Source organism: Benincasa hispida, chromosome 9 (genome assembly GCF_009727055.1).
Source record: "Benincasa hispida cultivar B227 chromosome 9, ASM972705v1, whole genome shotgun sequence".
Lineage (NCBI taxonomy): Eukaryota > Viridiplantae > Streptophyta > Magnoliopsida > Cucurbitales > Cucurbitaceae > Benincasa > Benincasa hispida.
In genome coordinates, this window is record NC_052357.1 from 24,186,446 (window position 1) to 24,211,256 (window position 24,811).

Consider the following 24,811-nt stretch of genomic DNA (forward strand, 5'->3'; position numbering starts at 1 on the left):
ATGGAGCTAGACGATTACCTTCAGCGCTACACGGTCGACCTTTGCAAGACTTTGAGGTTGGATCGAGAACAGCCGGTTCAACCGGTTTTCTCAAGGTCCAATCCGGTTCAGCCTCAAAGTGGTTTTGGCTGGTCTGATTTAGACTCATCCAGTCCGGTTCAAAGTGCTTGGGTTCGGTTTGGAGGCAGTTCAAAGATGGTTTTGAAGCTGATTGTAATAGTTAGGTTTATGTTTACTTGTTTATGCCAAAACTAAAATCATATCAGTCTGTGTTTAATGTTATATGCATTTGATATATGTTATAATTAAATAAATCTTGTATGTGCATATAGTATGCCATTTAGATTTAAAATCCCACCATAGGAAGTATGTTACATGCATTGAAAGTATGCTATAATTGTTATAATATATAGTATGCATGTAAGGGTTTCTTGTACTTGATATAAGTGTTATATTAAATATTGAATGCCTTGTGTATGTTATGGATATTTAGCATGTCTAAAGTTTTATAAGTTGTTATAAAATTGGGTTAGACATTTAAAATCCATAAATAATAGCTGCATGTTCACGTAGGTTGACCACATGTTTTAATTGTTAAAACTTATAAAATCTAGGTCACAAACTCAACCGGTATATAATCATGTTTAAGGCTGGGGGTACTTAAGTTGACGGTTTACGGAACACCTCCAACTTAGGGATTATGGCCGAATTTTTATCGTTGGTAACCGATTTTATGAGCATATTTGGGTGATGTGAGATAATAAAAAAATTTTCACCTAAACATCATAGGTTAAAATCCAATTATAAAAGTTATACTTGGAGAAACCACATAGACTTAGGGTTGTTTTATTAGCCAAAAAGAACCTAAATATAAATCTACCCAATAAAACACTCCAATAGCAGTTTAAGAACTTCTATATGATAGAGTTATTAGAAAACTTTAGTGGGAGATTAATAACATATTCGATACGTTATTTTTAGCTCTCACGTCTTTAAGAGTTCACAATCGAGATTTAAGCGATACTTCATGTCATCCTAGAAATGAACTTCATTCAAAAAGTATTTTTTTAGCTTAAATCTAGATTTAGGTGAATAAGAGGACGTTGTTCAAATATAAGTCTTTTATACGATAAATAGATTTCAACTGCCACGTCTCCACATAGTTTACACCGTGAGATTCATATGATGCTTCGTGTCACCCTGGAAGTGGCCTCCATTTGGAAAGTGTTTTGTATGAGTCAATATCAAGGTAAACGAAGGAAGTAGTTCATAGTAAGTGGGTGAAGGATATATGTCAATATATCCTACAGTCTTCTCCATTAGTCTGAACCGTGAGATTCCTATGTTGCGCCTGCTGGTTTGCTTTAGGCAGCCCTTTGCGTCGTTTAGCGACATTTATCCCCTCGGAGGGTTGTAACATAGGATTCAGAACAACTCAGGCTTCAGTAAAATGAATAGGGTTTTATAGTTCTGTCTTGGATATTGTCTTCTATTTCGAAGGCAAGTTCATATTGTTCTATAAGATCTGAAAATGACGGGTCACACTTACAAGAATTACTAAGTTGTTAGTAAAGATCTTGACCGAAAATGATAAATAAATGACTATAGGAATAGGAATTATTCCTGAGACAATAGGAATAAGAGTTATTCCAGGGATAGTGTTTAATCAAATTTGTTTGTTTTAGTGAAGGAGTATGTGACTACCCCTCGGTAGCACATAGTCTGACTCACTAAAGTATCGCTGCAAATAAATAATGGTTATGGGTACATTATTACTGTTTGCTAAACTTAATTTTGGATTTAGTTACAATTTGCTAATTAGAATTTGTTTAGATTTTATCAGCATGTCGAATTTCTCTAGAATACTCACTTTCGATGTGCATAACAGTAAAATCAAATCGACAAACAAATTACTAGCGGTTAATTCCACCAAAAGAGTTTTAACAGAGGATTGTCAATTATATAGATGAGAGTGCTGAATTCGAACAACAAGATAAATATGATTTACTTGTATCGAAGCATGTTTAGTGGAAAACAATAAAATCTAGATAATTGATTCAGGTGTCGCTAATCATGTATATACTATCTCACAGGAAACAAGTTATTGGAGACAGTTGACAGAAGGCGAAACAATCTTCAAAGTAGGGACTGATGAGATTGTTTAAGCCAAAGCAGTGGGAGATATGAAGTTATTTATAGGAGATAAGTACATTTATTTGAAAAATGTATTACAAACTCCATAATGGAAGTTGAATATGTAGCTGCAAGAGAAGCAGCAAAAGAAGCAGTATGACTCAAAAAGTTCCTGACATATCTGAAAGTAGTTCCTAATATACAACTATCTGTCACTCTCTATTGTGACAACAGTGGAGCAGTTACAAATTTAAAGGAACCACGAAGCCATAAAAAAGGAAAGCATATCGAGCAGAAGTACCATCTCATCAGGGAGATTGTACACAGAGGAGATGTAATCATCACCCAGATTGTTTCCAAGGACAACTTAGCTGATCCATTTACAAAGTCCCTCTTGGCTAAAGTGTTCAAGGGTCACCTAATAGGACTAGGTCTACGAGTTTTGTATCACTAGGGCAAGTGGGAGAATTTATGGGTATTGTAATGCCCTAGTTTATTGTATTTGTATATTTTATTCTCTCCGTGTAAACTCAACATTGTATATATGTATATATTTGTATATATTGATTCACTAGAGTCTTAGTCCAAGTGGAAGTACAACCCAACCCTGAGAGAAATAAATGAATTCCAAAAATTTTCGGCTTTTTGGGTTTTATGTCCTAAAACTCGCGTTTGTACAATGGTAAATATTTTCTATAATCAATATACTTATTATTGATTTCATAAATTGTATGAAAGTCTAAATCCAATAAACTAAGACCCATGACTGTTGTATGAGTACGTGAACTTTATGTGGAGACATAAGAGTGGATCATGAATAAGGTTGGACACCTTATTTTGGTAACACCATTGGATGCGACATACTCTATTGTTGTTACAAAGAGTTATAAAGTGCTACATACGATATGATCATAATTCGTACATGTTATGACATGAGGAATGAGGGCGTCCTATGCAATGAGTTTACATAAGATCAGGACCAAGAAATAAGTCACTCTTACTTTATAACATTGTTTACTGTATAAGACTGACTATTTCACCTAGATGACCTAGGTAACTCGATCTAAATCCTGAGCTAACTATGAACTCCTGTTTATTTGGAATTGCCTTAGATTTGCATAGGTGAGGGTTGGCTCAAGAGCGTCGGCTCAATAAGATTCCCATTTCAAGGGTAAGATTGGATAGATAGCTGGGGACATAGGGTGCAAGACGAAGTTTACGCCTACCCGATTTAGGGATAGGAGAAAGGTTGTTCTCTCAAGTACTGAATCCATGTCTTGATTAAGACGCCCCACCCTCTCACTGAGCTGAGAGAGTTTGGTTTAGTGATTGGATCACAAACCAGTCATTCATTAAAGGACCAGAGGATCATTAGGGACTTGAGGAATATGACGTAATCTCGGGGATAAAACAGATATTTGACCCAGCCGTTATTACGAACAACCTGTGAAGGGTCGACTTGCTGATTATGGTTAAATCATATGGACATAATATATCTACAGTGAGGGGAGTGCAACTATGGACTTTAGTGAGTGACCGATTAGTTAACGAATGAGGATTAATTTGGTCTAATGAGTTTAGTCAATTAACCTCGGATCATTAGAGCCCATGATCTGTAGGTCCACGAAATCCCTCTACTAGCTCGTAACGGACTAACTCTAGAATAGCGTGATAAGTTAGTTTGAAACGTTCAAATTAGAATTAAGGGAATTAGTAATTATATGAGATATAGTTACGTATATAATTTGAGAATTAAATGGAATAAGATAATTTATATATTTAAATATGATTTAAGTATATAAAGATTGATATGTGTAAAAATTAATTTAATATTTGATATTAAATTAATTGAGTTTTATTTAAAATTAATTTATGAAATTAATTTTATTTTTCAGTTTTAGAATCAAAATGAATTTTAAAATAAAAATTTGATTTTTAAGATAAAATTGAAAATTAGAAAAGCAAAACACAAATGGAAAAATTGGGTTTTCCATTATCCATCTTTCAAGTTGCTCGCGCAAAATGCAATCAACTTTGTCTCGTCTTCTCCAAGCATGAGCTGCAACTCATGCAACTCTTTCCTTTGCATGTTGATATGCAATATAATGAAGAGTTTGGAGTGAAATTCGGTGATGCAATCTATAGAGAATTTTAGAGAAAATTCGGGTTGAAGAAAGGGTTCTTCACTAAGATTGTTGCTGTGAACTTTTATTTTTCATCCCTTGATTCAAGCTTGTTTTGAGTCCCACAACTCAATCTAGAACGCCAAGAGAATAGTGGGGAAGATCTTGAGGTGGTCTGCAACAAGATCTGGAGAAGATAGCAGCTGGAGAAGGAGCTTTGAAGAAGTTCTACAAGAGGTATGTTTTGAAACTCACTTATTTTCTACAAGAGTATGCTTTATATTTTGTCAAAATTAGTGAATTTGAGTGCCCAGATGATCCTTGTGCTTCCGCTGTTGGTGATAAAATAAACATATATTTTTTGATTTTGTTTTTAAAACGGCCATATGTTCGGTTAGTTGATATTATTTTTGTGATCTTCAGAACAATGCTACTATACTACATCACATTGTCACCATCATTATCAAATGGAAGGTAAGTATCCTATGTACAATTTCAATTCCAGATATACAATCCATATTATATAAAACTAAACTGTTAAGTTATCCAGTTATTCAACGTTCATGCATACGATATGTGAAATAATAATGTTAAGTTAGCAAGATTCAATATATATACATACAATGTACACATTCATTAGTAATTGAGAACAATATGAAATGTATTTTGGTGGTATGTTTTACCCATTGAAGGGAATTAGAATTATCACGGTCTTTGAAAAGAATATATGGAAAATAATCTATTATGTTATACAAATTGAGATTGTCCAATTTACGTCATCAATGATTTGAGAAAATAGGTGTATAGTTGAAAATGAATTAACAATATCAAAGCATAAAACCAAAAAATAAAAAATGAAATAAAAAACAAACAGAAAAAAATAGAACTAATCTTATTTAAAACTCCAAACTCAATTCAACTCTAAAGACTTTCAAATATATCAAACATAGATAATAATTACCAATTCAACTAACTCTACACAACAAATATAGAAAATTTAATTCTCCAAATAATTTAACGGCCTACCTAATAATTATAACTCAATTCACTGCTTTTATAGTACACCAAACGCCCCATAGCTAAAAATTTCAAACCTCGCACAACACACCAAGCGTATTTGCATTCGACTACCTCGGTCCATTATTTCCCACGTCGTGGCCTTCAATCTTATGCATCCAACGAACTAATTCCTCTCTCTCCCTCCCTCCCTCCCTCTCTCTCTCTCCCTGTTTCGCTGTTCCAATGGCAGCTAAGGACCGGCGCCCGCACCAGCGTTCGAATAGTCGTCGCCGGCGATCGAGGCACCGGAAAATCTAGCTTGATTGCCGCCGCTGCCACCGAATCATTCCCCGACAACGTTCCCTCTGTGCTTCCTCCGACTCATCTTCCCGCCGATTTCTACGCTGACGGCGTCCCGCTCACCATTATAGACTCCTCCTCCAGGTTTGCGACTGTTCGTGTTTGTGTTTTCTGTGATCTCTGAGTGATTCGGATGTCATTTTGGATAGGGATTCGTTTATGCTTTTCGGGTTTATGAAGTGTTGGTGTTTAATGTACTTCCATTTTTCTTTTCTTAAAAAATCGCATCCAACGGTTCAGTTAATAAGTGCTTGTGTATTTGTGATTTCTGAGCGATTCAAATGTCATGTTTGATATGGATTCGTTTGTGTTTCTCAGCTGGTGTTTAATTTTACTTCCATTTTCTTTTTCCCTTAAAATTTTCATTTAATGGTTCAATAAAAGAATGTTGGTGTATTTGTGATATCTGAGTGATTCGAATCTCATATTTGATACGGATTCGTTTCTGGTTTTCAGTTTTAGAGAGTGCTAGTGTTTAACGTAGCTCTAATTTGTCGTTTCTTTAAAAATCTCATCCGGTTCAATGAAAGAATGTTTATGTGTTTCTGATTTCTGGGTGGTTTGAATGCCATATTTGATATGCACTCGCTCGTGATTTCGGTGTTAGGTAGTGCCAGTCTTTAAAACAACTTTCATTTTTTCTTGCCTCAAACTTTTCATTCAACGGTTCAATTTAAGACTGTTTAAGTATTTGTGATTTCTGAGTGATTTGAATGTCATAGTTGATAAGGTTACTTTATTTTTTCCGTTGTTGGAAGTGCTCGTGTTTAATACAACTGCCATATTTTCTTGCCTCAAAGTTCCTTTTCACGGTCAAATGAAAAAAAAAAAATGTTATAGTTGTATCTGTCTTCTGTTTGCTTCAAATATTGTATTTGATATAGATCCGTGTATGTTTTTCAGTTTGGTAATAGTGTTTAATGACAATCGTTTTCTCTTTCCTCTAAATTTTAGTTTACGCTAGTTATTTTATCCTATTTTTTTCCCTCCAGTATGTAGTGACTCCTTTTCTTGCTGCTATTTCAATTTGTGATTAATTTCTTATGATCTACTATAATTAGCACGGATAACAAATTCAAGCTCTATGAAGAACTGAAGCGTGCGGATGCAGTGTTATTAACTTATGCATGTGATCAACCGATGACGCTTAACCGTCTGACCTCGTACTGGCTCAATGAACTGCGCCAGTTGGAGGTGAAGGCACCCGTTATTCTGGTTGGCTGCAAGCTAGATTTGCGTGATGAACACCATCCAATAAGCATGGAGGATATCGTCGCACCCATTATGAAACAATTCAGGGAGATTGAAACTTGTATAGAATGCTCTGCGGCTACGCTACTTCAGGTATTTGAGAAGCCATTTGTTTTTGTTGCTTATTGATTTATTCTCCTTTGAGCTTTCTTTCTTACTGGATTATTTAGCTTTCAATTGAGAAATAAGCTTCAATTAGTGTTGAGGGGTTTGTATCCCTTGGATGTTTTCGTAACTGTTGAAATCTATCAATGAAAAGTTCATATCTTGTTAAAAAAAGTGTTAGTAACTTGCACCATCATTTTCATTTTTTTTTTGTTTTTGTTTTTGTTTTTTTTTTTTAATTTAACCACCATTAATTTATTTGCAGCAGTAAGTTGCACCTTAATGCTATTGCCATTTGTAGTGAAGTACATGGAATGTCGTCTTCCATTTTCTTTCCACTGTTGCTGCAACGTTATTTGATATACTGCATGTCAGATATCATTTCCATTTGCCTTTTTAGTTTTATCCTTATTTAGTGTTGTATAATTTAAAGTATCTCATAGAGCTTCAATTTCTCTGTCAAGTGTCAATTAAAAGCCTATTTTGCATTTTAAGTTTGTTCCTGTTGAATCTTGAAACTCTAAACTACTTGTTTACAGGTGCCGGAAGTTTTTTATTATGCTCAAAGGGCAGTGCTTCATCCAACAGCACCATTGTTTGATTTAGAAGGACAAAGTTTGAAACCCCGATGCAAAAATGCTTTGAGAAGGGTATTTACTCTTTGTGATCGTGACATGGATGGTGCCCTTAGTGATGAAGAGCTGAATGAATTTCAGGTCACATTCTCACGTCTCTCTTCCTGCATCTCCCCCAAGAGAACTTCTTTTCCTTCCCGTTTTCCATCCGGTCATTTTATGGCACTCTCTCCCTCTTTCTTTGAAGCTAACATCTGTCAACTTTTAAACAGGTTAAGTGCTTCAATGCTTCATTGCAGCCAGCGGAAATAGTGGGTGTTAAAAGAATTGTGCAAGAAAACTTACCAAATGGAGTTAATGATCGTGGTCTTACCCTTCCTGGGTTCCTATTCCTTCATGCTCTATTCATAGAAAAAGGTCGCCTTGAGACTACTTGGGCAGTGTTAAGGAAATTTGGCTATGATGATGATTTGAATTTGAGTGGAGATTATCTTCCAGTTCCATCTAAACAAGCTCCTGATCAAGTAACTTCTATTTTCTTCACCTGATCACCCTTTCAAAAAAAAAAAAAAAAAGGTTTATTATTTTAGATGAGTTGGCTACATGTCGACGAAGGGATTTTCGTTTGTAAGTTTCGTTTGCAGTGTCTATAGAGTGTAACTTATCTCATTGGGTATCCTTGTCCTTGTAATTTATAGATTTCCACTCATTTTTCTTTTCAATTTATGGAAATGTGGGGTAGTAGTTATTTCTGGATGCTTCAGCTGCGTAGGCCTCTTGTACTTTTTAGATGGATCCTTTAGAGGTGAACTATTCAAATTTTCTTTTTGAGAGATTTCTCTCCTCACGCAGCCCATTTTGTACCTTTGTGTTTCATAAAGCCTCTGGTTGAAGTGTCAGATGCGTGTTTTTTGGTAGCTACTGTACATTCTTCATGAACAAAGACTGGGGTGCTGCTTGGCCTGATTCCTTGGAATGGGGGACTTTTATCTCTGTGGTCATTGAGTTTTGCTCCCTCTTCTTAATGGAGTGGTAGTTCCTCATAAAAATTGCCATTTTCTATTATTAAAAATAAATAATGAATCACCACTTATGAGTTGTTTATTTCTAAAGAAAACACAGGAACCATCAGTAGGTTTGAAATTAATATACAATTCAATAATGTATCATTTTCATATCCTCTGAATTTTCCAGTATTTAACTACCATGAATAACGAACTTTACCCCCTGTAACAATTTACTCAACAGATGTTTGTGTATAACATACTTACTGGATGTTATTGTTAGAGCATGGAGCTGTCAAATGAAGCCTTGGATTTCTTGCGTGGTGTATTCAAATTGCTCGACAAAGATAATGTGTGTATTCGCCTACCCTGAGATTTTTTTGCACCATGTTTTTCCCCCTGCTGCAGTGATATTTGGTAGTTGAGGCTGTTTAACGGTGTTAACCTTCTTTTGAACCTCAAAATGCATTTGGTTGGGATTGGTAGGATGGAGCCCTGCGTCCAATAGAGCTCGAGGAACTATTCAGTACTGCTCCAGAAAGGTCGCCTTTGTTACTCTAGCAACCTTTTCTCATGTTACATGTCATTCATTTTAATGTTACTTGCGTTAACTTATTGGCATGTCCTCCATTTGGCTTCAATTTTGTACAGATTCATTATGGACATGGCAAGCAATTATATCTTTATTTTTTATTTTAAACAAAATATTTATTCCACCTTAGAATTTAAACACTTCATATTTTTACCACAAAACTGTTCTTAATAAACATTTTAGTTCAGTTCTCCAGCTATTTAATCATTATCAATTTCAATTTATTGCTTATGGACCTTATGGGTATAATTCCTTGAAAAAATTTATTTAACTAATATGTGCAGATATTAGTAATATTTAACTGGCCTTATTAATATTTTCTCATTGCTTGTTTAAATCAGTCCTTGGGATGAGCCTCCTTACAAGGATTCCGCAGAGAGAACTTCTCTTGGAAATTTAACTCTCAATGGATTTCTATCCCAGGTATGGTATAATGGGAGCTATTTTTTTGCTACATTAACCATTCCTATATGTTTTATGAATATGAGTACTGTCGTTCTGGATGTAATTGATGGTAAGAGTGTTGCAACCCTGAAAACCTATAGGTATGTTAGTAAGTGTGCAAATGATATTGTTGAGGTTGCATATTTTTTAATCCATTTTCTCTATAAATTTTAAGGATAGTTTCAATATATGATTGTTCATGCTCCCGTGTTTTAAACCAAAACTTTCATTCCTAACAATGATCCATTTTGGGTTTTTCTATTATCATTAATAGGAGACCTAGAAGGAGGATTGTTCATTAGATGGAAGTGAGGCAAGGAAATTTCCTTTCTCCCTTCCTCTTTGTGCTAGTTGCTGGTGTCTTTAGTAGGCTACTTGAGGGAAGGTCTCGCTGAAGGCTTTCAGGTTGGGAGTGATTCTATACCTCTAAACTACTGATATATTGTTGGGGAAACCTTATCATTCCACATCTACTGATAAATTATTATTATTAGTTTTTCTTTTTTTTCTTTTGGATAAAAAGCCAAGCTTTCGTCAAGAAAGATGAGAGATTGGCATGCACAAAAAACATCAAAATAAGAGGAGCTAAACTAAAAGAAAATAAAACCTCAAAGTTGGACACTAATACCCATGAAGAAACGTGAAATGTAGCAACATATCAAACCTCTTCCTAAGAACTCTCCCACCCTCTGATATTCTTCTTGTTTCTCTCAGCCCAAAGTCTCCAGAAAATTGTAGAGAAGCCAACATGCAATAACAACGGCGCCTTCTCACGAAAATGGAGAATGGAGAAGGAACTCCATAATAGAAGTACAAACTCTAGGGTGGCCCAAATAAACATTGAAGGTCTTAGAAAGATGGTTTTACATTGAAAAGTACATCGAATACTCCATAAAAGATGATATAGGTCTTCAATGCTTCCCCGCACCTCTCAAAAAGGATGCATGCCTCGTACGAGGGTCCAAAGTGTTAATTCTGTTATGTAAAATCCAACACACAAAAAAGTTGACGTGCTTGGGAGTGTGAACTTCCCAAAACAATGAACAAGTGGGCAATTGAATGGGGATAAAATTGAAGTTGTTAACTTCTTCACAACTTGTTAGGATAAAAGAAACCTTCTTCAAAACTTGTTTAGAAATTTTGACCTTGGCTGTTGGCGTTGTTCACCCTAGTGCCGATTCGTTTTTCTTGAAGATATAGCCAAGGAGTAGAGTTTGGGGAGTGGTCTGTCGAGTATTTGTGTCCTTTAATCCTCTTTTGCGGTAGGCTTGAAAGCAAGGAGTTCTATGGGCATATGGTGGAAAAGATTTCTAGCAGGGTTAGTAAAGGGAAGATCAAGAAATCTATGTTCTCCAGAGAAGAAACGAGTCGCACTCATACTAAAGCCATTCTCCCAGACTATTTCTTTGAAGTCTTTATTTTCCCTTGCTCAGTAGTCAGTTCTCATAAGACTAGTAGTGTAATTAGAGACTTCTAGGAAATGGCTGAAATGGTTGACCAACCACTTGTTGTGTTAGGTACTTAAGTATCTTGGAGAACCACACACCAAAAGCTAGTTATTGGGGTGAAAGAGCCAAACCACTTAAGTAACACATTGGTCATCCCATTCTAACCAATGCGGAAAAAGGCATCCCATACTACCTTGGTTCCTAACAATACCCCATCCTCGGAAGCGGATGTCGTGGCGACTACTCCGATGATACTTCACTCGGCCACACTCGGTTAGAATCCTCGTCGGTTCCACTCCGGAATATCAACAACCGGCTCTGATAACGTTGTTAGGTACTTAAGCACCTTGGAGAACCACACACCAAAAGTTAGCTATTGGGATGGGAGAGCCAAGTCACTTAAGTATCACATTGGTCATCCCATTCTAACCAATGTGGGACAAAGGCATCCCATACTACCTTGGTTCCTAACGATACCCCATCCTCGGAAAGCTCATGTCCCGGCGACTACTCCAGCGGTACTTCACTCGGCCACACCTGGCCATAAGCCTTTGCCGGTTCCACTATTGAACGTCAACAATCGGCTCTGATACCATTGTTAGGTACTTAAGCACCTTGGAGAATCATACCCTAAAAGCCAGCTATTGGGGTGGGAGGGCCAAGCCATTTAAGTACCACATTGGTCATCCCATTTTAATCAATGTGGGACAAAGGCATCCCATACTACCTTGGTTCCTAATGTTATAATATATATTTATATTATTATTATATTCGTCCTTTATTGTAATTTTACATTCTCTAGATTAGGGTTTCTGACTTGCCTATATGTATATGTATCTTTACTCTGATTAAATGATAAGATTATGGGAAAAAAAAACCTTTTTGATCCTTGATTTTTCAAGAATATGTGCATTTGGTCCCTAATGTTTCAAATTGGCCAATTTAGTCCCTAAGTTTTTAAGAATAAGTTTAAAAGATCCCTTAACTAATAAATTTATTAAATTTAGACATAATATTGACTTGATAGTGATGTGGCAAGATAAGTTGGAACAAAAAATATATTTTTTAATCTATATCTCCTTCTTCTCTTATTTCTCTCCTCTTTCTCCCTTCTCTTCAGCTAGAAGAAGGCCATAGCAGACAAAGGACAAAAGCACACTGGTAGAAGAAAGTCCTAGTAGATACATGATCGGCAGTGGCTTCATAAGCCTTAATCCCCTGAGAAGTCGAGCGAAATTTGTTGACGGCTTGCCCCAACAAAGTTGATATGTGGCTCAAATTGGGTCCTGCCGAACTTAGATTTGAGGTTGTTCATGAGGTTCTTAATTCTGGCATATGCTGGAGGAAGAGCCCACACCGAAAATACGATCTTTCTCCTTCAGAGGATTCTGGGTTTGCTATTAGAGCGGAGAAGAGAAAAAGGTTGAAATAAAATAGGGCATTGTAGTTCTGATTCAATTGAAATGAAGAATGAGAAGATGACCAGAAGAGAAAAGAGAGAATAGGAGTGGAGTGAGAAAGAGGAAAGAGAGGTGAGAGAGATTATAAAAAATATTTTTATTCCAACTCCTTTCAAGTCAATATTGTATTTAAAATTTAATAAATTTATTAGTTGAAGGAACTTTTAAACCTATTCTTAAAAATTCAGGGGCTAAATTGGCCAATTTGAAATATTAGGGACCAAATGCACACATCCTTGAAAACTCAGGGACCAAAAAGATATTTTTTCTTAAGATTATCATTCTCTAAAAATACAAAGTACATGATATCAGAGCCGTCTCGGGTTTAGAATATTCGTTTGACAACTGCACTAGGGTTTACGCTTCTCACAAAGTTAGGGGTTACGTTTGGGTCATTGAGTTTGAGTGACTGTTTGTCAACACCGCCCAAATTAGGAGGAGCATCGCTCGTGTTCTGTCTTCTCTGTCGTCGGAAAACACCGCGCGTGAAGCTCACGCACCGCTAGAAGGGTTTGTCTTTGTCGCCACGCACCGGGGAGTGAGAGTGTGTGACGTCTGTTTCAGTTGCCGTCGGTTGGGTTCATCTCATATCCTATTTTCCGGTCCGTCTGTGCCTTTGGTTCCATTGAAATCTACTCAGGTGTGAGGTTTTTGGAAAAATACCCTTTTGTTCTTAGGGTCTGTGATTGTTTTGTTATATCTTGGGGCTGTTTTGCTCTTTGATTCACCTCACTTTCGATTTTGATTTGCTTTCATTCTGATCGTGAGATCTAATGGATGAGATGAAGCACATGGTTGTGTCTAATGTAATTCTTCTAGCATCAAAGATAATAGAACACAAGCTAAATGGATCGAATTACTATGGCGTCGAACAATTCAGGTTTATTTACTTAATACTGATATAGATGATCATGTGACTGAGGATCCACCAAAAGATGATAAGAAAAAGGGTTGGCTTCACAATGACGCTCGACTTTATCTTCAGATTAAGAACTCTATTGAGAGTGAGGTCGCTGTTTTGGTAGATCATTGTAATTCTGTGAAGGAACTCTTAGAATTCTTAGACTTTCTATACTCTGGAAATGAACATGTCCATTGAATGTTTGAAGTTTATATGCAATTTTTTCGAGCTGAACAGAAAGTAGAATCTGTTACAAGCTATTTTATGCGACTTAAAAAAATGGTTGCCGAACTTGCTTTATTATTACCTTTTAGTCCAGATGTCAAAGTAAACAATGTTATAAAGTAAGAGTGACTTATTTCTTGGTCCTGATCTTATGTAAACTCATTGCATAGGACGCCCTCATTCCTCATGTCATAACATGTACGAATTATGATCATATCGTATGTAGCACTTTATAACTCTTTGTAACAACAATAGAGTATGTCACATCCAATGGTGTTACCAGAATAAGGTGTCCAACCTTATTCATGTACCATAAATCATTTTGACTATTTGAAGTTTATATGCATTTTTTTCGAGCTGAACAGAAAGTAGAATCTGTTACAAGCTATTTTATGCGACTTAAAAAAATGGTTGCCGAACTTGCTTTATTATTACCTTTTAGTCCAGATGTCAAAGTTCAACAAGCTCAACTAGAAAAGATGGCTGTTATGATGTTTTTTAATGGACTTCCACCCGAATTTGGAATGACTAAAACATAGATTCTTTCTAATTCTAAAATTCCGTCATCAGAGGAGGTCTTCAGTAATGTTCTTCGTATTGAGAGTTCTCAACGTGGTTTGTCTGTTTCTCAAGCTAGTAGTACTCTTATAAGCAAGAATAATAACTCTCGGTTTACTCCAGAGATGACCAACAATTATTAGAAGCCTAATTATGATAATCGAAAATAAGATTTTTAAGTGATCGTCTGTCACTATTGTCGTAAGCCAGGACATCTGAAACGTGATTGTTGAAAATTGTTATATCCACCAATGATACGGCTGAGAAGTCTGTTACCATCTTTGCGGATGACTTTGCTAAATTTCAAGTGTTCCAGGAATCCTTACAAGCATTATCCTCATCACATTCTATTGCTACCGTTGCCGAGACATGTAATACAAAATGTCTTCTTACATCATCTACCAAATGGGTCATAGGCTCTGGTGCCACCGCTCATATGACAGGTAATTCTAACTTATTTTCTACTCCTTTGTCCCCTGTCTCATCCTCATCTGTCACTTTGGCAGATGGCTCAACCTTCTTTGTTCTTGGATTTGATACTATTCCTTTTACCTCATACCTTTCTTTGTCCTCTTTATTACATTTGCCTCAATTGTCTTTTAATTTAATTTCTATTAGCCAACTTACTCGTGACCTTAACTGTCTTGTCTTGTTCTTTCCTGGTTATTGCTTGTTTAAGGATTGTATGACGGAGAAGATTATTGGTAGAGGACATGAGTCGGGCCTTTACATTTTTTTACCACCAGATACCGAAGGCTGTGACTTGCTCTGGAGTTACATCCCCCGTTTGAAGTTTATTGTCATTTAGGTCATCCATCTTTGTTCGTGTTGAAGAAACTTTATCCATATTTTCGTTCTTTACTTTGATTAAACAATAAGATTATCATTTTCCCAAAGTATTGAGTATACCTAACAATACCCCATCCTCGGAAAGCGGACGTCCTGTTGGCTACTCTGGCGGTACTTCACTCGGCCACGCTTGGTTAGAACCCTCCACTGGTTCCACTTCGGCACGTCAACAACCGACTCTGATATCATTGTTAGGTACTTAAGCACTTTGGAGAACCACACCTCAAAAGCTAACTATTGGGGTGGGAGAGTCAAGCCACTTAAGTATCACATTGGTCATCCCATTCTAACCAATGTAGGACAAAGGCATCTGATACTACCTTGATTCGTAACATGTCGTTAACTAGAGTTTGGTTTCTCTTCCTCTGAGATATGCCAAGTGGTTATGAAGTTTCCATTGGGAGTTGAGACTTCATGGTATAGAATTATTGCTTGCATTTATGGCTACTAGACTAATTGAATAGTTTGGTTGGAAACACTAGTAATAGGTCTAAAATGCCCTTAGTTTTCTCTTTTTATATATATGTATATATGCATCCACGATCATGTGCAAGTAATCTCACGAGGCAACTACTCGACCACACAACATTTGGTTGACAAAAATCTTGTTGGTTTTTAATATTCTAGGTTGGTGGCTATCATATGATTTGAACCAATGTTCCAAGAGTCCCACTTTTACTTTTTTCACGTTTAGTGCCTTGATTCTCCATTCTTAAATGAAGAAAATTCTATGTTACAAGTTGTGTAAAATGTATTATTTCTCACACTTACAAGAGTACAACGCTCCTAATTTAAATAGAATACAGACCTTATGAAATAAGGAAAATGTTGACAGAATAGGAAAGAAATTAACAGAATAATTACAGCAAATAAGACCAAATAAAATAAAATATTTGCATAAATCAACACTCCCCCTCAAGCTAGTTTAAAGATGTCTTCCATTGCTATCTTGCTAATCAATTTATCGAATTGTAATCTTGAGAGCCCCTTTGTCAGTACATCAATTTGCTCAGTTGTAGAGAGATAGGTAGTACATATCACTCAAATATCAATCTTCTCCTTTATAAAGTGTTTATCAACCTCTATATGTTTTGTCTTGTCATATAAGACTGTGTAGTGTGCTGTAGAGATAGCAGCCTTATTGTCATAATAAACTCGTATAGGCGATACTTGGATAAATTTCAATTCCTCCAATAATCTTTTTATCCATATGCCTTCACAAATTCCATGTGCTAAAGCCCTGAACTCTGCTTTAACACTACTCTTGGCTACCACACTTTGTTTCTTGCTTCGCCATGTAACAAGATTGCCTCCAACAAAGGAACAATAGCCAGAAGTTGATCTCCCGTCTGTGATACTGCGTGCCCAATCGGCATCAGTGTAAATTTCCACTTGTAAATGACCATTCTTCTTAAATAGTATCCCTTTTCCTGAAGTCTCTTTCATATATCTTAGAATTCTATAGACAACTTCAAAGTGGATTGGCCCTGGGGCATGCATGAACTGGCTCACTGACAGCAAAAGCAATATCTGGACGAGTATGGGATAGATAAATAAGTCTTCCCACGAATCTCTGATATTTCTCCTTGTCTTTTATCTCTGTATCCCTTGCAACATGTAATTTTAAGTTTGGCTCAATAGGAGTTTATGCTGTACAACAACCAAGTAAACTCTTCTTTTTGAGTAAATCAACGACATATTTTCTTTGATTAACAAAGATACCTTGTTTTGATCTAGCAAATTCCATCCCTAAGACGTATTTCAAGGTTCCCAAGTCTTTAATTTGGAATTCATTAGCTAGTTTGTCCTTTAAGTTCATCTCAGCTTCATCTCTTCCATAACTGCTAAGTTCCAATTCGGATCATTCAAGACTTCCTGGATATTCCTTGGCACAAATAGATTTGTTATCCTAGAGGTGAAAGCTCTATGATCATCAGACAATGTCATGACTAGTATGTCTGTAGAAATGGTGTGATCTGCTTGACTCTGACAAAAACCATAACCTGTTACTGTTTTCTCAAAACGCCCATACCACGCTCTAGGAGATTGCTTAAGACCGTAGAGAGATTTCTTTAACTTACAAACTTTATTAGTTCCAAGATTGGCTTCAAATCCTGGTGGTAAGTCCAAGTTTACCATTAAGGAAGACATTTTTTACATCAAGCTGATAAAGATGCCACTCACAATTAATTGCGATAGATAACAATATTCTGATGGAATTGATTTTTGCAACATGGGCAAATGTTTCATGATAATTAATTCCATAGGTTTGTGTAAAGCCTTTAGCAACTAGCCTCGCTTTGTATCTTTCAACATTCCCATCAGCTTTGCACTTTATAGTAAACACCCATTTACATCCCAATGTTCTCTTATCTTTTGGAAGCTCAACAACTTCCTACGTGCCATTTTCTTCTAGAGCACTCATCTCTTCCATAACTGCCAAGTTCCAATTCGGATCATTCAAGGCTTCCAGTATATTCCTTGGCACAAATAGATTTGTTATCCTAGAGGTGAAAGCTCTATGATCATCAGACAATCTATGGTAAGAGAGGTAGTTTGCAATAGGGTATTTAGTGCATTGACGAATACCTTTTCTATGGGCTATTGGAATATCAAGATCAAAGATATCAGATAAAGGATTAGAAGGAGATGAAGAACTAGGAGAAATAGGGGTAGAATGTCTAATACCTGGATCTTCTGGATCATTCATCGGAGTTTTTGATTGGTCTTGTGATAAGTCAACTGTTTGATCTCGATCTCTTTGAGTTGAGTTTCTTCTAGTATAAACCTGAAGTACAGGATTTCGACTTATTGAGTCATTTTGTAGTGTTTCTCCCCTTGAAGAACTCTCCACACTTGGCATCAAAGGACTATAATTCATAATTTTAAGACCACTGATGTTTGGGAGAGATAATGAAGTGTCCCAAAAATTATCTTCAAGGTTAGATGTCTCCCCCTGAAGAGAATTTGGGCTAAAAAAAGGTTAATTTTCCAAAAAAGACACATCTATACTCTCAAAATACTTATTGGTCAAAGGATAAAAACATTTGTAAGCCTTTTTATGAGGGACGTAACCTACAAAAATACATTTAGTGGCTCGAGGATCAAGTTTAGTTTGAGAAAGGGTAGGGGTATGGACATAAGCAGTACACCTAAACAATTTAATTGGTAAATCAGAGAACAGTCGGTTATTAGGAAAAGACTTGTTGAAGTAATTCAGAGGAGTTTTAAAACTCAAAACCTTAGATGACATTCGATTAATCAAATATGTAGCCGTAAGAATAGCATCACCCCACAGATATGTTGGAACATTCATAGAAAACATAAGGGCGCGAGCAACTTCAAGTAAGTGTCTATTTTTTCACTCAGAAATGCCATTTTGTTGAGGTGTGTCATGACACGTAGCCTGATGAAAAATACCCTTATCATGCAGAAAATTGGTTAATGGTTCATTGAAATATTCAGTGCCGTTATCAAAGTGAAGAATTTGAATTTTAGTTTGAAATTGAGTCTCAACCATATTGTAAAACCGAACAAAAACCTCTTTTACCTTTGGCTTTTTTGTTAACAAATAAAGCCAAGTTAAACGAGTGTGATCATCTATAAAGGTAACAAACCAATGCTTACCACTCTGACTTAAGACTTTAGATGCCAAACATTAGTATGAATTAAGGAAAAAGGTGATGAAGCATTGTAAGGTTTAGGCAAATAAGTAGATCGATGATGTTTGGCAAAGATGCAACTTTCACATTGAAAAACGGTACAATCAAATCCTTTAAATAAGTCGGGGAACAAATACTTTAAGTAGAAGAAATTCGGATGCCCTAATCTACGATGCCAAAGCATTATAGTTTCTTTAACAGAAGGAGAACAAACACTACTCAAGCCCTGGACTTTTTTATGACTAGCGGAAACATCATCAAAGTAATAGAGACCATCAATCATCATAGCACGTCCAATCGTTCCTCTGAGTCCTGATCCTGAAAGATACAATGAGTTTCACAAAAGATAACACAACAGTTAGCATCCCTAGAGATTTTACTAACATATTACAAATTACAGGCTAATTTTGGAACATGAAGGACGGAACGTAATGTAAATTTTGTAGTCAAAGGAATAGTTCCTTTTCCTGCAATAGAGGTGAAGCTACCATCAGTAATGCGAATTTTTTCATTGCAATACACAGGCAAATACGATTCAAATAAACAAGAGGAACTAGTCATATGATCAGAGGCTTCAGAATCAATAATCCACGGAGATGAATTAAGGCAAGAGAGAGCTTGAAGATAAGTGCCTGATTGGGCCAGGGAAACACTAGGATTACCAGATGATGAAGTGGAACTTAGCAGCTTCAGAATTTGATCAATTTGCTCTTTACTAAATGGGTTGGACTCAACAACATGAGCACTAGAGGTATGCGGATGAGAATTTCTCTCACCTTGCTTAGAACTTTTCCAATTCGTAGGTTTTCATGAAGTTTCCAACAAGTTTCACGCGTATGTTGAGGTTTATTGCAATGGTTGCACCAGACATGAGGCTTTTCATGTGGCTTGTTGGATTGATCAGAAGCCTTCATCCCAATATTTTCGATCATCAATGCGGAGCATTCAACTGAATCAATAGTTTTTCTGCAAATCATAACATTCCTGCGACTTTCTTCCCTGCGAACTTCAGAAAAAACATCATTAATAGTTAGAAGAGTAGCTTTTCCAAGTATTCTACCTCCAACTTCATCAAACTCAACATTGAGACTGGCAAGGAACTTGTAAATATGACCATCTTCAATAGTTTTCCTATAGTCTTTTGGTTCTCTGTAGACTTCCACTGATACGTATCAAAAAGGTCAAGGTCTTGCCAAATCCGTTTTAGGAAGTGAAAGTATTGTGTAATTGAGTTATTTCCTTGTCGTATATCTCCCAACTTCAGGTTCAACTCAAACACTTATGACTGGTTGCCCAAATCAGAATACATCTGAGTTACACTATCCCATATTTCCTTGGAAGTAGAGTAACACACGTAGTTAGAGCCGATGTCTTCAACCATGGAATTGACAAGCCAAGTCATAACCATGGAGTTTTCAGTGTCCCACCCGGAAAATGACGGGTCATCTGGACTAGGGGCAGTTTTTTCTCTCGTGATGTAGCCAATCTTCCCTTGTCCACGAATATACATCCGAATACTTTGGGACCAACAAAGAAAATTATCCCCATTAAGTCGAATGGTGGTTATTTGGACAGTAGGACCAGTTGAGTGGATACGATTGTTGCAAACTTTAGCAATGGGGGTCTTAGTGTCTGACATATTGCTGAAAAAACACACCCAAAAAGGCAAATAGTAAATCTGGAAAAACAATAGAAAAGAAAAATGAAGAAGAAACGCTGTCGGCGGTGGAACACGGCGACAGAGTTGCAAATGTGACCGGCTAGCAAATGAAAGACAACCTAGCAGTTGACTGGATGGTAGATACGTCGAAAGGGAAAAAAAGGGGCCGAAAAACCCACGTAAAACACGCAATCTGTGAAGAGACCCACGCTGGCGGTAGGTGGATCTAGCGGAGATACGTTGGCCGACGAGCTCTGTATGTCCGACGATAACAACGAGCGAGAAACGAGATCGGCGGTGCTGGTGACGGCGACACTCCTAGGTTTTTTTAGGTTTTTTAAAAAATTAGGGTTTTTAGGGTTTTGAGTATAATTTTGCTCTGATACCATGTGTAAAATGTATTATTTCTCACACTTACAAAAGTACAATGCTCCTAATTTAAATAGAATACAGACTTAATGAAATAAGGAAAATATTGACAGAATAGGAAAGAATTTAACAGAATAATTACAGCAAATAAGATCAAATAAAATAAAAAATTTGCATAAATCAACACAAGTATTGTTGGGATATCAAGGGCATATTAGTCTTACCCGTTAGCTAGATAATTTGTTAGAGCCGTGCTTATAAATACAAATAGTAGCCAATTTTGAGGAATTGTTTTGGGGGAATTTAGACCTCTCGAAGTTTTGGGATATTGTAATTGCATTTTCGATTAAATTTTACTTAAATTCTCTGGTACCTAAGAAATAACAAAATAACAGGAAAGAAATAACAAAATAACAGGATTAATCGCTGATCACCTTGTACTCATCTGACCTTACGTGCTAAGCTTTGGTGGAAGCTGCTTAAACTTTTTTGGTTCTCGGTTCCCCTTTGCTTTGAGGACTACAATGGTCAAAGCTTCAAAGGTAAGCTGAGGACTCTTCGGCTCAATGCCTCTTGGGCCATTTTGTCAGAAGTGCTTTAGAGATGAATGAGAGAATATTTCAAAAGTTTGAAGGATATTATTAATTTGTGGCCTCTTTTTGGAATTCTCTATCCAATTCCTCTGTACCTATCCTGTGACATTTCTATTAATGCCAATTGGACTGTTTTTTACCCCAAAAAAGAAAAAAAAAACGACTTGGCAATTTTGTGTGCACAACCTTTGTTGTTACTTTCTTTGGCTCGGAGATTTTGGATATCTTTCCTGATCTTTTGTAATCTCATTCTGCCCATAAATTATTGTTTCTCATCTAAAAAGTAAACTATTGATTGTTTCACGAAGTTATGTTAACTTCATTGTTCAATGAAATGATATTTTGTTTCGTATAAAAAATATCGATCTATTATGACAACAGTCGGTTATGTGACTGCAGTGGGCTCTGATGACGATATTGGATCCTCCACGGAGTTTGGCTAATTTAATATACATTGGATATGGTGGTGATCCAGCTAAAGCACTCTGTGTTACTAGGAGAAGATTGACAGATCGCAAAAAGCAAAAAACAGAAAGAAACGTGTTTCAATGCTTTGTCTTTGGTCCTAAAAAGGCTGGAAAGTCAGCTCTTTTGAATACCTTAATCCGAAGGTCTCATGCCTTTACTGATCACTTCTTAGTGATGATTTCACTAAACCTTTGCCTTATCAGCTTTATTGCACAATCTTTTATAATATCTTCATTATTACCATCTTCAGATTGCTTTTTAATTTTTTTTTACTTTACTTTCCTTTCAGGCCTTATTCAAAAAACTATAGCTCAACAACTGAAGATGGTTACGTCATGAATATGCTTGAAAGTGTTCAGGTGACTACAATGTGTTTTCATATGATTTTGTCCTCTTTTCTCATCCTCCCTCAAAAGGAAAAAAAAAAGGGTCAGAACCACATATCTTTTAAGTTCCACAGGCGCTGAAACATGAGAGTTCAGAGCAGTCATAATATTTAAATTTACATATTTACCAGTTAATCTTTCGCAGTATAGCTTTTATGGTTCTAAAATCTGAATCTTATTTGGCCTTTTGATCATGTTTATTGTACTGTTTACATTATTAGGGAGGTCAGAAGACACTTATATTGAGAGAGATACCTGAAGATGGCGTCCATAAATTTCTTTCAAATGAAGAGTGTTTGGCAGGATGTGATGTTGCTGTTTTTGTCTATGATAGGTGACATGACAATTTTTACTAGATTTTCATTGCTAACATGACAGACAAATATGAAGTTTTCTATTATTTCATTTGGGGTAACTGCAACTTTAAGAGTTGAAAATTGGCTGCTTGTGTTGCTTAAATATGCTATTTGTATTTGAACAAGAAACACAACTTTTTATTATTGTTGCTTAAATATGCTACATATTCAATAAGAATTTGTGTTTGCTAGTATTAGGCATAAATGTGCGTGATCTAGGATGTTTAGAAAACTTCTAATAAGTTGATGTCGACTTTGATACATCATATTTCCATAGTCATCTGAACTATGATGAGTAACATTAATCTAAAAGCTAAAATGAAATTGGTTCTTGATGAATGTAGTATTCACTATCGTGGATCATTGTTTATGAACTGTCGATTATATTTCTTTGTCTAACAGAGCTTCATTTCGATATTGATTCACTCTCTACAGTTCAGATGAAGATTCATGGAATAGATCAAGAGAACTACTTGTTGAGGTCGCAAGGAAGGGAGAAGTTAGCGGCTTTGGAGTTCCTTGCATTGTTATTGCTGCCAAGGATGATCTTGATCCATCTCCACTTGCAGTACAAGACTCAGTGAGGGTATGCTTACCATTCTTGCCTCTATACACGTAGTTCAAACTTTCATGCTAGGTTTTTATCCAAAGTACCCACTCTCTAATGTGCAAGGATAAAATAAATTTCACCTCAACTTCTCTGTTTTACAATATGACGGTTACAAATGTATTTTGTACACGATTCACTAGAATTTTAGTTTAACTTCAGTCATCTATTTTAGGTTTGTCAGGGATTGGGAATAGAAGCACCCATACCTGTGAGCTCAAAATCAGGTGACTTAAGCAGTGTATTCAATAAAATTCTGAGTGCCGCAGAACATCCTCATACAAACATTCCAGAAACAGAGAGAGGGAGGAACCGTAAGCGGTATCACAAACTCTTTAGTCGCTCTCTGATATTTGTCTCAGGTATGTTTTGGTTCATCCATTTCTTTTTCCAACTCCTTACAGAAGAGAAGAATAGAAACATATTACAAATGTTAGAAAACTAACAATGATCATGCTGATTTCTCCTGTCGCAAATTACAGTTGGAGCTGCTGTGGGAGTTATTGGATTAGCTGCTTGCCGTGCATACGCTGCCAGGAAAAACACCTCAAATTAGCTGCAAGAAATAACTTGTGTGGTTGCTGTTAAGTACCGCTATTACAGTCAATTTTTCTTTGTTCTTTTTTGGTTAAGTTCTACGTTTCTGTCTTTTTCTAATTGATGTTCTGATGTAATCTAGAAGCATATTTGGTTATTTATAGAAAGAATATTTTTGGTATTTCTTTCAAGTTGGGATCTAAATTTCATACCTACCCAACTATTCATCGATCATTTGTTCTTTGTTTCAAATTATTTGTCTAACTTGTATTTATGGACCAGAAGGAATTCAAAGAGGAGGACTTGGGGCTGGCTGTCCTGTAAGTGGAACGAGATTGTTGGGGCTACCAGTTCTCCATGTAACTGATGTTATTTAAAGCAATTACAATAATGCAAAGATAGATGCTGCTCTCTCATTTTTATGGCTTTGTGCTTTATTTTTGATTCAATTACGCCATGTATTCCTTTATCATGATTTATTTTATTTTATTATCATACTTAAAGGCTCGGTTTCGAATGACTCAAGTGTTTAGGAACACTCTTCTAAACACTTAGAAAGTCATTTCAAACCATCCCTTTTGCTAAAATTGCTTCTCATTGTTTAGGAACCTATCTTGTTAGTTACTAAAAACTAGTCTTGATTTTCATTGTTGAAACAAAATATATATGTATTTGCCTTTGTCTTTCATTATTTCCTTCATTTCCATGAATTTTTAAGTTTTTACCATTCAGAAAAGACGTTCCGTAGCTCAGTTATGGTTTTATAGATATATATCAATTACTTACATCTTTTCTAATCTGTGTATCCATCTCCAGGTTCTTCCACCATGATTCTTTCATGTTGGGTATCTTCGTTGCTGCCATCAATAGTTTGTCCTTTTTTTCTTTTCTTTATCACCGAACTTTTCGATCTTCATGATTCTGTACTAGTGATCTTCGTTTGATTATTCTCTTAAGAAAATGAAGAACAGGGTGATAGTCAATTCTCAACTACTAGACTTCTCGCAAGTAAGGATTGCACTTCTCTCAGCATTTTATTGAATTCTTGTATTGTATTTTGAGGAAGTTCGGAGTAGACCCAATTTCTTATATTAGGCTCATAACACTCACCTTATACTAATGTCCAAGGAGGTTTTGCCCATTTGA

The 24,811-nt window shown here is 36.2% G+C and overlaps 1 protein-coding gene across 1 annotated transcript; it reads left to right on the forward strand.

The window, feature by feature from the left end:
* LOC120084631 (mitochondrial Rho GTPase 2-like) lies at nt 1-24,114 on the forward strand. Its single transcript, XM_039040439.1, has 15 exons — nt 1-213; nt 4,680-4,730; nt 5,317-5,699; nt 6,677-6,959; nt 7,511-7,687; nt 7,819-8,070; nt 8,834-8,902; nt 9,037-9,092; nt 9,484-9,565; nt 21,711-21,922; nt 22,069-22,138; nt 22,387-22,499; nt 22,957-23,107; nt 23,304-23,490; nt 23,611-24,114. The coding sequence occupies exons 1-15, from the start codon at nt 1-3 to the stop codon at nt 23,682-23,684; spliced, it is 2,373 nt and encodes a 790-aa protein (XP_038896367.1). The 3' UTR covers nt 23,685-24,114.
* The last annotated feature ends 697 nt before the right edge of the window (nt 24,115-24,811 follow it).

Excerpts from the sequence above, each read along its gene's own strand:
- LOC120084631 (XM_039040439.1), top strand. The coding sequence starts at position 1 with ATGGAGCTAGACGATTACCTTCAGCGCTACACGGTCGACCTTTGCAAG. Across the intron at positions 214-4,679 it reads AGATGGTTTTGAAGCTGATT|AACAATGCTACTATACTACA; the intron begins GTAATAGTTAGG and ends TGTGATCTTCAG. Across the intron at positions 23,108-23,303 it reads CAGTACAAGACTCAGTGAGG|GTTTGTCAGGGATTGGGAAT; the intron begins GTATGCTTACCA and ends CATCTATTTTAG.